We start from the raw sequence: 17,239 nt of genomic DNA on the forward strand, positions 1-17,239 counted from the left end.
GCACCAAGAAGGGAGGAGAGGCGGCGGGCGGGACATGGTAGGGAAGCTTAAATAGTGGCCGTCACAACGGGAATGTTGGGACTGGCAGTGGCAGGTACATTCGTCCCATTCGCCTAGAGTCGGGCCTGTCTGCCTGTCTATTGCCTGCATCCAACCCATCGAGTCCTACTTGGGTACTCGTGACTGCCGGGGTAGGCGGGCTACCACCGGCACGCGGGATACGTGCATGTGCAGCAACATTGAACTCTTGGTAGGTGCAGGGCTGGCAGGGTGAGACCTGCCGGCCTTGAAGGTGACGGGCAGCATATCTGGGTGGCTTATCGGACTCCGACCCGAGAGGGCAACAGGTGACGCCGTGGGTTGTGGTCTGTCCCACGCAGATCGGCATCATTGCTCCGGGGGCGTCTTATGCCAGCTACTTGTTTGCTGCCATGAGGCGTCAAATGAGGGCACGGGCACACGAACATGCATCGGCCAAGCCCGCCAGCGTCGGGATGTCCAAAGCACTGGCAGGGCATTCGAGTCTGTTGTCTCCCAGTCTGACTGCATTAAAGACGCAACGTGATACCTTGTATTTCAGGATGCCAGTGTTATCTCGCCAACCAGATACAGTCAATAGACCCCGGTGACAGCCTCGTGCCTATGCTCGCTGCTGCACGATGATGCCTGCCATTCGGCTTCGGCCTCGAAGCAATGCTGACACCCGTGTCCGCCTCTCCCTTCCACCCAAGCTTCCCCGCCATACTGCCCCATCCATTGCCCTCGAGCAGCCAAGGCCATGCATGTGTACAGCTTGCGTCGTCTCGCCCTGCAAGGCCGCCCCCACCCCGGGAAGCAATTGGATCGCTGAGGATCGGCAGTGATACGTGGTGGTGTACCCATTCCCAACAGTAAAGTCGATGTACAGGGCGTATGCGATGGAAAGGGATCGCCAATGCATTGTATTAGTGCTATTGTGGAGTATCGTAATAGTTCCAGCTTGCCAACAGTTGGATATGGGTATCTCGTGAGGTGAGGACCGGGGCCACAGCAACAAGGCTGTGCGGCTGAACACAGGCAGTGCCACGTCTAAACTTTTGTTTTCATATATTTTCCTCCATCGAAAAGGAATTATCGTCAAATTGAAAAAAAATCCCGCCAGACGTCGCCTCACATGCGCCGGATTTGCTGCTCGTTCTTGTAGGTCTCGAGGCCCGAATCAAGGTGCGACCACCACTCAAACAGCATAGAGTTGCAGATGAGCTTGAACCAAGGTGTGAACTTAAGCGTCGGGTCCTCAAACTGCTTCTTGAGTGCCTCCGGTGTGACGTATTGCGTCGCCTGGGCCTCGTTGGGGTTCACATCCAGGTCGACGTTGGCCTTGATGAAGAGGATGTAGTCAACTGCAGGCTGTCAGCACAGACTGCTTACCTGTATGACTCGGTCGTGGAGTTCGACCTGGGGAGCAGTCAGGGCGGGGGGGGGGGCGGTGGTGAATTCGACGTACTCTCATGCTCTCCCCACTTGCCGTCGCTGGGAGCCTTGTAGTGGATGCGCGTGAGGAAGTGGAAGTCCTCGATAGGGACCTGCTCCTTCTTGATTCCCAGCTCGTGGTCAAGCTTCCTCTGGGCCGCCCTCTTGACACCCTCGACACACTCTGCGAAGTTGGAGCCGGTCTCGCCGGGGATATTCAGCGGGTGAGAGCAGCAGGTGTTGGTCCACATGTCCGGGAAGGTGATCTTTTCTGTTGCGCGCTGCTGCAAAAGGAGCTCGTTCTTGTCGTTGAAGAGGAAGACGGAGAAGGCGCGGTGAAGCAGTCCCTTGTCGATGTTGGTCATCAGGTGGCCTGCAAGCTCTTGTTAGTTGGGCGACGCGCAAACCACCACCGTGCCACCACGCCGCGCGCCGCGCGCCTGGGGGTGGGGGGGGGGGCAAGTTTGAATGGACAAGACGCACAAACTTTCTTGCTGGCAGTTCCGATAGCCTGGTCGTTCTCGTCCAGGACGATGCAGACCTCGTCCATGAGGCGAATCTGCTCAGCATCGTGGCCGTCTAGCTCCGAAGTGTTGGTCGTGTCGATGTCGGGGAACAGGCGCAGGATGGTCTCGGCATCGATGCCCGAGGTCGTGACGGTTGTTGTGGTGGACATTTTGCGCCGGGTTGCTGTCAGGCTATCTGTATCTGGGCTATGCGTGCGTGTCGGTGGAGGAAGGCGGAAGGATGACAAGGTCGACTCGGGAGAGAGTAAGCTTTGGGCGTGAAAGGCGGCAAAATTCAATAAATATTGCTTACTGGGGAGATGGCCCCTTTTGCTATCCCCCGCCGCAGTGTGCAGGGTTGCTGCCGATGCGGGACCGACAGCTGCAGGGGACCAGGGGGGCTTGGGGGGCAGCCGGCAGCATGCTGGTTCCAGCTCAGTCAGTCTGCTGCTGTTGACCTCTCTATTGTAGCGGTGGGGCTGTCCGGACAGCTTTGTTCAGAAGGTTGTTGCGACATGGCTGCATGGCTCTGCAGTGGTGTGTCAACCTTGGAACCCAACTGTGTCAGACTTGGGACCATTCCAATACCGTACTCCGTACACGCCGTAAGCATTGTGCCCTGGCAACCTGACTCTGCCCGCCCGTCTGCCTTCCAGCGTTATCTGCCCGTCAACCGGTCATTCGAGTGGCAGCGCGACCCACCCAGTCAGCCAGTCTGTTACAACGAACGACCAGCGATATCGCTTTTCTGCGTATGCATGTGTTGGTACTCCGTACTCCTGACTCGACGCACTGGACACCCTCTCTCACCAGCTTAATAAAGCGCCAAACCGTGTAAGTTGATTCGTCCGATGAGGCCGTACAGTCAAACCACTCCAGCTGCATGTGCGGACATCCGTCAGAGTGTGCCTGACACTGGATGAAAGATATCACATATCAATGTATACCACAGAACTGTCTCCACCGCTGTTGGTCATGCCCCATAGAACAGACACCTGTCGGTCATCGACCGCCCGGTCTACTAGATTGGATTGTAAGCGGAAGTGCTTGAGCAGCAAGCCGATCAATTGCCTATCGTGTAGTAGTCTACCACAGGTTACCAGCGCTGGAAGACTACAAGCTTGAAGATATAACCTCTGCCTCAAAATACCGATATGCCATGCCAGCAAGAGTTCTCGAACTAAAGTGGTCATTCAGGTTTTTCTGGTCATTCAGTCCTGGGCAGTGAAGCTCTCATGGTGCACCTGCCGGATTGAACCGCTACAGCGCAACGACGAGCGACCCGAGATATGTCTTCAATACCCAATCGAGGAATTCTATTCTTCCAAGAATCATGAGCATGCAGTCATTATCCTGTGAATACATTACCAAGCCCTGCAACTATACACATGGTGTGTCTCTGCACAGCACTTGGCGCTCTTGTGTCAGATTCTTTACGCAAGTTCGGGTTCAATCACTCTCCTTCAAGATATATGTGTACGCTCATGACAGCTTGTTCACTTATTACATCCTTCCTCACGTGGCTTTTTGTGACATGCTGGCTGTGGTGCTATGAATATCCCACGGTCTCGCCGCTAATATGGGATGCTGTGATAAATCTCCGTCGGTGAAGACCTTCGGCTGTAATTGAGATTTCAGAGCCCGGAGTACTCACACGAAAATAAGTGGTTGACATGAGCATTGGGGGTGAATTTGAGGGTCATTGCCTACCTGTGACTTTTGCAACAACATTAGCTATATGCAGTGTCACCCTTGAAGCACCATAATTGGAAGAATTTTGCGGTCATGCTATGAACTTCATTTTGCTAGCAGTCTATGCTGTAGTGCTTTACCATTCTTGTGTTAGCTACGTTGATTCTTGGTCTTATAGTGAAGGATATGGGCTCTATTAAGGTCCAGCCAACACAATACAACAACACATCACAGTTAAGCTTCCCTTATTAATCTCTTAAGCCATTTAGAATCTTCGTGCGCCATAGCCTTTTCCATAGCCCACACAATTCTATAATATAATATTAGGTGGTCCAGTGAGTAAGACTAGCTTATATCTAAACATTTAGGAGATTATTAAATGTATATATATATATTTTCTATATAGCTTTAGCCACACTATATTTTTCTTTTATATTATATAACTATCTTTTAATTTAACTACTTATTTCTTCTTTAATAGTTTAAAGCTTATATATAAAGTTTTTAATAACTTTATATATATTCTTATAATTCTTTTAAAAAGAAACTTTAAATTTATTTTCTTTTATTTTTATTATATTTTTATACTATTAAAAGTTAATAATTATTAATAATAAAGTATAAATTAAAAGAATAAATTTATTATACTTTTTTATTTTTTATAAATTATTTTTAAATTATTTTTAAAAGTTTTAATATTTTATTATAAAAGTTTTAAAAGTAATATATTATAAATTATTTCTTTATTTTAAATTCTTTTAAAGTTAATAATTATATATTTAAATAAAAGTTATAATATTTATTTAATAAAGGTTTTATAATAAAATATATATATATATTTAAAAGAATAATTTTTAATTAAACTTTTTAATATAATTTATTTATATAGTAATTATTTTTAAAGATTTAATTTTATTATATAACTTTTATAATAATTAAACTATAAATTACTTTTATTTATAATTAATATTATAATTAAAATAATACTTTTAACTTTATTTATATATTATAAAATTAAAACTATAAATATTTATTATATTATAATTATTATTATTAATATTATATTTTTTAAATATTAAATTTTAAATATTTATTATTATATAAAATATTATATATATTTTATATATTAATAATTTTAATTATAATAAAAGATATTATATTTTATTAATTTAAATTATTATTTAAAAATAAAACTTTTAAATTATTAATTATTTATTTATATAAACTTTTATTTAATTAAAATTATATATAAAGTAATAATATTTTTTATAAAAATATTAAATTATATTATATATTATATAATTTATTTATAATTAATTATAATAAAAATAATTTATATATTTATAATTTTAAAATAAAAATAATAATATAATTTAAATTAATTATAAAAAATATTTAAAAGATTATTAAATAATTAAATAATTTTAATTTTAATTAATTTTATTTTTATTTTATATATATTTAAAGTTATATATAATACCTTTATATTAATAATAAATATTTAAATATATATATAATTTTAAAAAGATTAATATTATTAGTAGTAAAAAAGATACTATTAGAGGGCACTTAACTTTAACTCTTATATTTATTATAAGATTGCCACTTACTATATGATGGGAAATAAAATAGATTGATAGCCTGGTGAATTCCTAGTGAATTCACTAGGCATTCCTATATAGTGAATCCACCGTGAATTCACGGTGGATTAGTAAGCACTATGAATTCACTGTAAATTCACGGTGGGACGGTGAATTCACCGTGAATTCACGGTGGGATGCATCACTACACTTAGTGTAATCGGTGTAGTATAGTATATATAAATAAGCCTACTATACCTTATTATATTAAAGGTATTTTAAACTTAATTACACTATACTTAAGATCTTAGTGTGTATAATATAGTGGGTTTAGGTGTAAATAGAGGAGGAGGAGGGAGGAGGAGGGAGGAGAAGGGAGGGGGAGGGGGGAGGGGGAAGGAGGGAAAAAAAAGCTATATCTAGCTTTAAAGGCGATTTAAACTAATAACTATAGACTAACTATAATACCTATAGGTATTTATACTTTCTATAAGATTATAAATCTTCTAGAAATAGTTAGGTTTTTAAAAGTAAAATAGAAGGTTAAATAAATATTTAAAAAGCTTTTTTAATAATATAATAATAAATAGTTATTAAAGTTAATTAATAAAGTAAAATTAATACTATATAAATATTATTATTATATAATTTTATTACTACTTAATATTTTATTTATATATATAAGTTTATAGTTTAATAATAAGTTTTAATAAATTAAACTATTAAAATATTATTAAAATTATATAAGTTTATAAATAATTTACCTCTTTATTAAGCTATAGAAGAAGATAGAATAGTTGTTTACTATAAAGTTAATAACTTAAAATATTAATTTTAGACTTATACTTAATATATTTATTATAGTAGGTGAGTGAACTTAATTAGGGGGTATAAGTGGTGCGTTCCCGCGGCAGTGCCTACATTCTAGGCCCGTAACGGTGCCTAGAAGCTCTTAAGTTAAAATAATGTCTCCTATAAGATCAGGGTTGCCTAGACTGTTAGTATAGACAATCTTAGTGGAGAGGCTTGTTTGCTCCACGGAAGATCCAGCTCGGCACATACTAGTTGTCCTAGGACAGAATCTAGTTGTCAGCCACCAAGGCCGTCGATGTGTGCCAAATAATGTCGAACGGAGCATTGGCTACATCTATTAGCTTGGTAAACCAAGGGGCCCTGCTTATATTATTTTCCCTCCCGGTCTCGGCGCGGTGTACTGTCACTGTGAGCCCTCTTGGCTTAAGAGTCAAGAAATCCAGGCTTAGCCTCGGCCTAGGTTCCGCTGTCTCACCGTCCTTCGACCCCTCCTCCTCGTCGCAGGAGTCAGCCACAATAGGGAAAACAAGAGAGCCGGCATTGGGCAGGCAGGAAGGTCGGCCACAGACGTAGCATAGGTCTTTTGCATGTTGGAATCTAGTTAGAGTCGCCGTGCGCGGGGGGGGGGGGGGGGCTCCGAGCAAGCTCCACTTCCATGCGTAAACCACAGTCCCTCAACCCCCTTTAGCTTAATTCGTTGCCATGTAAGCTCCACGTGAAGTGCGTAAGGGCGTGACGCTGTGCGACCTGCTGTGTTATGGCCAGAGGGGGGGGGGGGTTTAAACCTTGGGATGACCGTGCTTGTTAATAATATCTAGGCATGCTGTCCGCACAATAGTGACACTTGTTCCGAATAGGAAAGTCGCACGAAGACATCGTAGCGTGGAAATGAAACCAAGAATCTGAATATGGACCAAGAAGAGTGATATCGAAATTTTGCAAAGAGCCTTCGCCTCTTTCAATTTTGGAGCCTATCAGAATGGAGTTCAAGAACTTGTTTCCATGCCATCAGAGCAATGCGATTCCTGTGTTGGCACAGAAGGTTGATATCTTGGTTCGGCCAGGAGATACTTGTGAGAGAATCTCTTGGGTAATGTGCTTGCTCTATCTTCTGCCAAACAGGAAATATCAGGTTGGGCGAAGACCTGGAAAAGCTGCGCCTTCTCTTATGGAGGCAGTCAATCTGGAGGAATCTGCGCACCCAAGGAAAGGCGGGCGATGGCAATTTGCCTCTGACCCCTGAGGTTTGCAGGCCTCTGAGACAGAACTACCTGCGGTGGACTCAGGATTTGTTCTCCCACGGGCTTTTAAATCGTAAGCCTGAGGTGATGTGATGTCACCGAGATACCGGCAGCGATAGTCATTGCCGGAAACGCCCAGAAAGGAGCTATTGACCACCTTTTTGAGACATGGAACAATCGACTTCAAGGACGGTGTCACAAGCGGCTTGGGTCAGACTTGATGGGGAAATTTCTTGCACTCGATTTTCGATAACACTCTTTGCAGGTCGAGATATGCCGGCCCCTACATATAGAGCTCCTGAGAGGAATATAACGTCTTGATACGCGAGAGCCAATGGTCCACTGACGAGGGAAGGCAGACGAAGGAGATTACAGGTCGGGATAGCAACCATAATATAAGATTCAGTTTTCGGTGCAGATAGGACAAACCCCTCCTTTAAAAAAAAGAAAAGAAAAACAACTTGGCAAAGTGACCTTGGGTAATAGTAAATAAAAAGTTCTGTAAAGTGTCCATATGCGTCTCCGGTTGACAAGGAGAAGGGGAAAATCAAATCGAGGCCATGCCCTGTCGTGTCCCATGAGAGTCCGAGTTCGCGCGCGTCAACTCCTCCAGAAATGCTGGCCAATGTGCGTCCATATCGTCTGGAAGGGAACTCGACTCCCCAGCCTTATGCAAATATGTCGTCGTATCAAGCTTGGACGTTACCGTCGATTGACTCGTTAAGAATCAGTGCGTCCCATTCCTTGACCTTCCGATACTCTCTCCTCTTGACGACGCCTTCTGGCCCCTCGAAATCTCGTTCTGCGCCGCTGCAGATCCGAAGCTCCTCACATTATCACGCACTTGGCGCAGCACCCTGCCTCGGCATCGTTATCGCTGACGTCCATTGGCTTGACGGCGCCGTTTGGTGCAGAGGCACCGCTGCCGGTTGAGTATCCTTGCATCTCACGGTTGAAGCGTCGGATTTCGCGGACGATATCGTAGAATGCCTTGTCGACGTTGATCCTGGACTTTGCTGATGTCTCGATAAACTTGCAGCCGAATGACCTTGCCAGGTTCTCACCCTCTGCGGAGACTCGTTAGCAAACGGCTCGGATGCACGTAGATATCTTCAAAAGAGGCGAGGCGACGTCAGGCGACATACCTTGCCTAGTAACTTCTCGCTCGCCCTCTAGATCGCACTTGTTTCCCACAACGACCATGGGGAAGTAGTCCTTGTCCTTGACCCGCAGGATTTGTTGCTGGAAGGTTGTGATTTCTTCAAAACTCTGGCGGGACGTGATGGAGTAAACAAGCAGGAAGCCCTCGCCCGTCCGCATGTATTGCTCTCGCATGGCCGAGTACTCTTCTTGGCCGGCGGTATCGAGGACATCGAGCAGCGCGACCTCGTCATCAATGACACATTGCTTTCGGTAGGAGTCTGCGACAGAGGGTCAATTGATGCAGCCAGGACGGACTGGGCTGGTGTGCGACATACCCTCGATTGTTGGGTCGTATTCATCAACGAAATGACTTTGGATCAATTGAATCGTAAGACACGATTTACCGACACCACCACCGCCGACAACCACCAATTTGTACTCTCTCAGAAACTGCTGGCGAAGATTGTCAGCAGGCTGCGGCGCGACGCAACAAGGCGCAATTGGGAACAGATCATGGCCGGAGCAGGAGCTGGCAAGGGATGGGACGTGGGCGCCTGGAGCGTACCTTGGAAGCCATTGCAGGTGCGATAAGAAGAACCGAGACGACCCAGGTCTGCAGTATTGACAAGAACCGAAACTAGTTATATCGAACAACAGTGGTCGGAACAGGTGAAGGACGATGATGGGGTGTTGGCGGATGCAGGTGCGTTTGGCGTTCCGGGACAGAAGATGGAGTCGGGACCCTCTAGTGTGGTTGTGCTTGTTTGAAGAAGAGACGGCGATCCCAGTCCAAGTTCCAGCGCCAAGCTGGGAGTCAAAATGCCCAAGTTCGTCCGGGGGGGTGTTGTTTAAAACGTCCGGGGGCGGCTTGATCAATTGGGGGAGGGTCTTGTTCGTGGAGCCAACAATTCGGTCGCCGGAAAATCGGATGGTGTTGGCTGGGTCCAAGGCGAAAGGAAGGCGATGGAGAGTCGAGAGTCGAGGATTGTCGCGGCAGTTCTGATGCGCGGGAGGTTGGCAAGGAGTAGGAGGTAGGCAGGAGAAAGAATTAAAATGGATGGCGTGGGTACGCCAGATTGAGGTGTGGTGTGTGGGTGCAGGGTGGGCGCCTGGGAAATGGAAACGGAAGTGATTGCAGGTTCCAGGTTCCAGAGGCAGCGGCAGCGGCAGCGGTAGGGGAGCAAGAGCAGCAGGAGCAGCAGGAGCAGCAAGCAGCTCCCACACTCCCACACTCCCACACTCCCAGACTGGCCGCCCCCCCCCCGGGGCGGGCTCTTGTCAGTTGCTGTCAGTGTCTGGCTGTCTTTGGCTGGGTGTCCTGTGCTAGTAGGAGCGCTTTGTCCACCACATTGGGGCGCTCAGGACGTTGGAGGAGGATGTACCCTGGTACCCCACCTTGCCTCCCACCTGAGGGCCCACCAGGCAAAACCAAGGGTGCTTCTGACAAAGATGAGCCGAGAATGCTACCAGAGCTGCAGGGACTGGGAGCTGTGATTGGCTCCCAGGAGTTGGGGGCACCGAGGGAGGGCTGGTACACAGTGCGGATCGGCGTGTCGGTATGATGGGGTCCTAAATTGAATACTCCGTGCTTTCATTAGGTCCTCAGTCCTCGCTGACCTCAAATTGGCAGCAGCCCTGGCAGCCCTGGCAGCCCTGGGGGTGCGCCGCCGTGGGGCACGAGGCGTCGAGTAAGAGGCAGGTGGGCGCTCCGGGCTTTGACCTGTCATGCTGCCAGCGAGATGGTGGGCCTGCGCGTCACTCGGAGGTTTGCTCAACAAGCAGCTGCTCGCCCATACCAACAGTATTACACAGTCCCCCCCGTGGCTGCTGGCTGCTGGCTGCTGGCTGCATGGGCCAGGGCAGATGGGTCACACACACGCGCACACACAGTATACGGCGCCAGCTTGACCAGCCCTGCCTGCCTGCTTGCCCATTCGACGCAGGGACAGATCGAGTTTAGCACCAGTCCACTGTTTGAATGTCCACACACATCCACACCCCTCCGGCTCGCGTCACAGGCCCACGGCGAGCCTCTCGGCGGGTGGCGGTTGGCAGGGCACAAGAATATCATGGCACGCATGCGGTGGTGGGACGGCCTTCCTATACGCTCTTGGATGTGACCCTCTTGAGCCTCACACAGTCACAGGGGGGCTCACCTCATCCCTCCAGCACGGCCCGACATAGGGGCCTGCTGAGCCTGCGCCTGAGCCTGCGCCTGCGCCTGCGTGTGGCTATTTCTGCAAGTCGAAGGAACATTCTCGATGTTTGACCAGGCTGAAAAGCAAGCCGAGAGGACGCTGCGACCCTCCCCATCAAGGTTGCAGTCGTATGGGCTAGCCTGCATCGCATGCCTCGGTAGCTGCGTTGGGGACCGGACTGGCAGGCTGGCAGGCTGGGCTGACTGGCTGACTGGGCAGACAGGCGGCCAATCTTGTCAACTGTATCTGACCCCCTCTGGCCTGGCTGGTCTAACCTGATCCGCATCGCATAATGCCTGGCAACGCATGTTCATGTTCATGTTCATGTTCACGTTCACGTTCACGTTGGGCGACATGCTGTGCGAGCCGAAGCACGGCTACACCACAGAGGTCTCGCCGCAATAAAAATAGGCTCCACGCGGAAGACGACAGCTCCTCGAGTGCCACCAACACAGCCCGTGTCACTTCTGTTGCACCTCGTCCCGGGAGGCATCAGGCATCAGCCGGCCGAGCAGCCAGGACCCCAGACGCCAGACGCCGTGGCGGTTAAGGAGGCGACGGGCACCAGGCAGAGCAGCCAAGAGGCCACGAGGGCACACAACGCGAGGGCCTCAACAGCGCTGCTTCTGTTTCTGTTTCTGTTTTTGTTTCTGCTTCTGTCTCTGTCAAACTCCCGCCCGGGCCGTCGTTCTGGTCCGGGCGATGGTGACAGCGGCAGCGGCAATGACAGCGCCCGAGGCAGGCCGAGGCAAGGAACGACGAGTTGCAGCAGCAGCAGCAGCAGCAGCAGCAGCAGCGCGCATCAAAGCGCGGACCATAGCTTCTCATGGGGCCTGGAGGTTAAAGGACAGGAAGTATCGGGGACAGGATGGAGACGGTGTCGAAACCAAGGTGTGGACTGCATCCGTGCCACCGCTCGGGCGGTTCAACCCAACACGCACAATACAGGCCTCACAGGCTTCTTGCATTCCCTCCGTCATGATGACGGCGCGAGATCTAGGGTCCGCGCAGCCGGGGTTGGCCAAGATTACTGGCACCAAATAGACTACGGCCGGGGGATCATGCAAGGGAAACATCCTGCCTGTCGAAACCTGATCCCATTGTGATGCACATCTGAACAGTCCCGTAGCTGCGAGTCGTGCTTGTGCAACCAGTCAGCCACTTCTGCCAGTCTCTCCTCCCCAGGCTCCCCTCAGATCGCCGCGGCTCTCTTGCAGCTCCTAATAAACATAACCAGCCCGTCAGCACGTCAGCCCGGCCCAGCCCCCCTTTCGGGCTGGCGCCGTGTTCCTGTTCAGCCGCCGGGTTTGGGCAGGCTGGCCGGGTTGCGTGATATGGAAATGAGAGCGGACACGCGCCAATTTCACCGCCGCCAATCGTGGTTGTGGACCTGTCGTCCAGCACCATGCAAGACTTCCTGGGGTTCAGTGTCGCCCGAGTCCGTGATCCACAACGGTCGACATTGCTCTGCCCAATGCCATGCCCTGCGCTGGCAGGCAGGCTGGCAGGCAGGCAGGCAGGCTGGTGGTGCTCGGCCGTTCGGCTGGTAATGCCGAATTGACACAAGACTCGGGCCTCGTCAAAGTTGTACTTGCTATGGATCCACGGGCCATGCTTGTCCCACGAGTTCAGCAAAGTTTCTGAGGGTGCCAAATCCCTCGACATCGAGCAACCACCTCCAAACCTAGAACACACTTTACTGTGTATCCTCTCGTTCGCTCCGTCACAGGCAGACTCGCGGCTGTCTGAGATCCACTGCCCAGCCCATCCACGTGGCCGGCCTGCCCGTCTTCAAGGATAGTGTCTTGCTCCTGCATGGCTAGTTGCAGCTTGCAGCTTGCGGCACGCACCAACTGGGCGACTGGGGATGGCGAGGCAGGAAACACCACAACGGCTTCTGAGATATACAACCACGAGTTACACTCGCCTTGAGTTACACAATGAATGTAGTGCGGGCCAACCCGCGAACCTGGCGCCTTGTTCATGCTCCTCACATGAGCTCAATCTATTGTCGTTGTTCTCAGGACCCCTTCGGAAATAGGCACAACACAAAGCCTGCCACAGGCGAGACCCCGGCCACGGCTGCCGCGGTGCTAGCGGACGAAAAGCTGTCACCCACAAGCAGCTATCTGGCTGATGTGCTCTCCCGGGGTGGGGTAGACTACTCAGTATCCACTGTACCGTATCTACTGTACGCAAAAAGAGGCAGACGGGTAACAGGAGTCAGGGGAGAGAGCGTACCCCACCACACCCAATCTTAATGAGATGAGACCAAACGGTTTAGTCTTCATTTCCACAACCACCACCGGCCACCATCACACCAGGCCCGGGGTGTTCGTGCGGCGAGGAACCAACCTTCGGTGATGTGCCCGTAGCTTCGTCCTTAGCCGCCTCAGGTTTGGTTTGATATCGGGCTTTGCCTGGCAGCTGCCCTGGTTGCCTGGGTCTCCCTTCTCAAAAACCACCCTCAGTGGTGCTCTCTCAGCGCCCCGCCGCCTTGGACGAGCCCGACCGTTCACGCCCACCAGGAGCAAGCAACCCCACCAGCTTCGAGGGAATCGAGGCTGGCATTGGGGAGCATCTTCATCACGCAGCCTAAGACGAGGCCACTTTGGACTTGGGCCGCCCCTACACAGGACCAATCTACTACCGTGGGCCGGCGCGCGGCTGCCGTGGGAGCTCCCCAGCTGGGTATTTCCATGTGCCATCTCGGGCCACGACTCGAGATCGGTTTAGCGACCGCGCAGACGCATGGCACCCATACTATGTAGTAGCTGGCCAGACCGGTATCAAAACCCCGGAGCGAAGCCTGCCTAACGCTGCTGCCACGGCGGAGGATTCGAACTGGTGGCGCCCCTGATAGGCTCGGATGCTCGTGGTTGTCTTTCCGATCTGTTGGTAATCGCGGGAACGTTCGATCTGGGCCGATTTGTCTTGTTCGAAAAGGCTCACCGAAATCCAGGAACCCTTTTGTTGAGGGTGAATATACGAGCCTGTTCCCGCAAATCTTCTTTGGCCTACTCGAATCGTATATCTTCCGTCAAACTCAGGCCTCTACGGTCCGTCACTCGGCCCCATCCTCTTCGTGGGGCCTGACCTTCTGGGGGGCCATTCGATAATCTCGCCCACAAGACGAGCGACAAATTTTCTAGAAGCAAGTGGATCCGCAGACGGGAAGTCTCAGGGACGGATACCTCAAGCTTCTTGGACTAGGGTGTTTGATCGCAACAGGGGTCCGACGTAAACTGTGATTGAGCTCCGGCGACCAAGCTCTTGGGCCGGACACCAAATCTGCTGCCTCGACCTACCTACCTCCCTGACACCGGGTCGAGGCAGAGGCCGCCGGGAGGAACTCCACTGTCCTGTGCCATATCAACATTCATGTATCCGGGAAGCCGGGACATCAATGGCTGCGGCATACATGCCGTATCTGATTTCGACTCTGGCTCTTTGGTCCCCTCCTCTGGTTTCGTCTCGGGACGACTCAGGTGGGCAAGTGGGGGTGATTGCTGAACGGAACGGACCCTCGACTTCTCAGAGTCCCGAAAGCATCATCCCGGCATTTAGCTAAGCCGTCAAGTGATTACCCGTCCCGACGCATTGTCGCCCTGTGTCTGATCCTCCTCATGTATCTCGACATCAAGTGGATCCCGTCGTATTCGGTGCATCTTGCTGATACCGTCTCCACGGAACTGTCGATGGATCTGCCGGATAGATCTCACAATCACACAGTCAAGCCGTAGCGATGTACGTTGATTGCAACCTGATCATCACATATATCATTGCGGTAATGCTGCCACGTGCTAAAAAAAAAAAAAACCTCAGCCATGATCATGTGACCCTAGTGTACACAAGGCACCTTCCCAACAATGTTTCCACGGACGGTGATCTTATAGACGGCCCTCCCGCAACTGGATTTACAGTGGGCACTGCCCAGGTAGTTTACTGCCTGCATAGACCTCGTGAAAGCACGGTAGACAACCAGCAAATTTCGAGGTATCTAACTGACTACTCCAGTCTCTATTTAGTTGACATCGGGCAAGTCATCGTCCTCGCCTTCAACCTGCACGACCCGCCCATTTACGTTCTTGGCCACGTCATCCTTGATGCTGTCCAAGTACTCTCTATCTTTGCCAACCAGTGTCACTGTGTTTCTCTTCTTCTCCCATCGAGGATAAGATCCAACCTTGACCCCGTACGGTTCGACCTTGGCCGCAAGCTCGGTCAGGTAGGTGGCCACGGCACTCTCGGCCATTGGCGTCGATATGAGCACTCTGTAGATGCCCTTTCCCTCCGGGTCGACCAGACGCGGTAGAAGATGCGGCTTCAAGCTATCCAAGAGGCCCTCGACTGGAGCGGGGTGGATTTGGCGTCAGTGACGGGCCAAAGCACATGAGCATTCAGGGACGGGACTCACATAGCCGAGGCACTCCGGGCAGTATGTGAACATTGCCGTTAACCACCGCAACAGGGACCCACAGGTCTTCACGGGGGAAGAGAAATTGCTTCTCAGGGGGAATAGAATCGTCCGTGGGCAGCTCGACCATCCTGAGCTTCGCCTTTTTGGCAGGGCTGTCTTCGTCCCAGTTGAAGGCTGGTTGCGAGGAGTGAGGCCGAGACAGCTTCTTCATCCGCTGGTATGCCTCCTCATACAGCTTAATCTTGAGCCCAAAGGCTTTCGCAATGGACTGATAAGTGATATCGTCGTGCCTGTCACGGATTCAGCAACCTTTGAGTCTTCTCGATGATTACCAGGAGTCTTACGTTGGCCCAATCCCACCACTTCAAGGTTGTCTTGTCAGCGGCAATATCTTGGTGGACTTCAGGTGCTTGGGGAGGCCAAGTTCGGCCTCCTTCATATCTCCTCTCACCTGGTGACGACAAAGTCATATTTCTCACTCATCCTGCGGACAGCCTCGACAATCTCAGACTCATCGTCCTCTATGACTTCAATCCTTTTGAGTTGCTGTCCGGAAACACTTAGTCGGCTTCACGGAGCACGGGGACACACGCGGTACTCACAATGCCCAATGAGAAACAGAAGTTTGCCATGTAATTCGAATTGCTCTTGGTACCGAGTACTTAGTGACTTTGCCAGACGATGCTATATATACACATAACTTACATCTTTGGTCTGCACGCAGCAACACCATCACGTCAGCCACAGTGCCAGAGTCAGCATATCCGGGTCAATGAGGACGGTACATGCCTTGCCCCCCAGCACCTCATCACCGATGATGAGACATGCCGCGGTATGGATCGTCCGGGCAAAGTTCCGTTCGGCAGTCGACATTTTAATCTGTGGTCGTGCTCCGGCCGTGACGACAGGAGTGGTACCGGAATAAGCGAATTGGGCGGCGGGTCTAGAGAGGTGACGAGCAATTTGAGAGACGCGGGAGAACATGAAGAAAACTGTCAATCTAGGCACGGAATACAGTGCCAGGCACGCGCGAGATTTGGATTGTCAGAGGGCAGTGACTCGCCGACAAAGAAAAAAAAAAAGAGACGCCAAGTCCTGGATGAGCAACAGTGGTGTTGTGTTGAAGAAATATGATTCCGTCATAGACGCTTGTGAAGCTTCATTGTGGTGGGACCCCGGTGGCCGGCACCGCTCTCGGCTCGTCCCTGGATCCCAATGAGGCGGGGCGGCGGTAGGCGGGGCTGACCTTGCTCCCGAGAGGTATGCTTCTGGACCTCAGCACATCAAAGGTACACTATGGCCTGAAACCACGTGCCAAACACCACATCGATATCGACAACTGCAAACAACCAAGGACCCGATTCTTGCAGCGCATAGACCAGACATCATGGTATGGATTTTCTTGCCCTGCCAGAACCACCCTCTCCCATGTTGCGCAATGGCTGACCAGCTGCGCCGTCGCTAGAGCTCCGAAGCGAGGCTGTACACCTTCTCCCAGGACACTAAGGACCACCTGCGGAAGTTCCGACTCGGGACGTCGAGGTCCAACGATGCCCAGGCCGTCATCTGTATGTACGTCTTCAGCCCGCCGCCACGGTGGAAGCACGCAGTTGCGGCAGCTGGTGGTGCTAGGGCAAGAGCTGGGAGCTGAGACTGTTCCTGGGCGCAGACATGATCGATAAAGCGACCAAAGAGATCAAGCAGGACGATGACAAGACCGTTTACAAGAGCCTCGAAGAGATCGGCGATGACCTGCCCGACCACTCGCCCAGATTCGTGCTCTTGAGCTACCCAATGACCTTGGTACGAACACCCCAGTAGCACATCCGGCAGGAAGCAGACGGCGTGATCTGACTGACACGATTCCACACACAGCCCTCCGGACGACAGTCTGTCCCCTACGTACTCCTGTTCTACCTCCCCGTCACCTGCAACAGCGAGCTCCGCATGCTCTACGCCGGCGCAAAGGAGCTGTTCCGGAACACGGCCGAGGTCAACAAGGTTATCGACATCAACTCTGTTGACGACCTGGAGGAGATCCCCGAGAAGCTCGGGGCCGCTTAAGCTGTTGTGGTTTTGGATGGACATTGCTGAGCCAGATGAGAAGCAGGACCGCCTGGAGACCGTCACGGCGGAAGAAGGGAATGGTGGCACGAACCACGTGCAGATGGATCCACCACACGTCCTCCTTTCG

General features: G+C 50.5%; 3 protein-coding genes across 3 annotated transcripts; 1 reads left to right on the forward strand and 2 right to left on the reverse strand.

Moving 5' to 3' along the window:
• Nucleotides 1-557: 557 nt before the first annotated feature.
• On the reverse strand, nt 558-2,532 carry KVR01_003970 (isopentenyl-diphosphate delta-isomerase IDI1). Its single transcript, XM_044788675.1, has 4 exons — nt 2,272-2,532; nt 1,936-2,212; nt 1,487-1,825; nt 558-1,382 (listed from the first exon to the last, which is right to left on the reverse strand). The coding sequence occupies exons 2-4, from the start codon at nt 2,126-2,128 to the stop codon at nt 1,150-1,152; spliced, it is 765 nt and encodes a 254-aa protein (XP_044648985.1). The 5' UTR covers nt 2,129-2,212; nt 2,272-2,532; the 3' UTR covers nt 558-1,149.
• Nucleotides 2,533-6,952: 4,420 nt separating this feature from the next.
• On the reverse strand, nt 6,953-9,751 carry KVR01_002323 (uncharacterized protein). The gene is made up of 4 exons (XM_044781873.1): nt 8,993-9,751; nt 8,763-8,880; nt 8,430-8,705; nt 6,953-8,351 (listed from the first exon to the last, which is right to left on the reverse strand). The coding sequence occupies exons 1-4, from the start codon at nt 9,002-9,004 to the stop codon at nt 8,113-8,115; spliced, it is 645 nt and encodes a 214-aa protein (XP_044647338.1). The 5' UTR covers nt 9,005-9,751; the 3' UTR covers nt 6,953-8,112.
• A 6,681-nt stretch (nt 9,752-16,432) lies between these two features.
• Nucleotides 16,433-17,109, forward strand: KVR01_003547 (uncharacterized protein; the record flags this gene model as incomplete). Its single annotated transcript, XM_044793778.1, has 4 exons — nt 16,433-16,435; nt 16,511-16,613; nt 16,715-16,848; nt 16,921-17,109. 4 exons carry the CDS (start codon nt 16,433-16,435, stop codon nt 17,107-17,109), a joined length of 429 nt encoding a protein of 142 aa, XP_044648562.1.
• Between the last annotated feature and the right edge of the window lie 130 nt (nt 17,110-17,239).

Source organism: Diaporthe batatas (assembly GCF_019321695.1).
Source record: "Diaporthe batatas strain CRI 302-4 chromosome Unknown Contig00003, whole genome shotgun sequence".
Taxonomy (NCBI): domain Eukaryota; kingdom Fungi; phylum Ascomycota; class Sordariomycetes; order Diaporthales; family Diaporthaceae; genus Diaporthe; species Diaporthe batatas.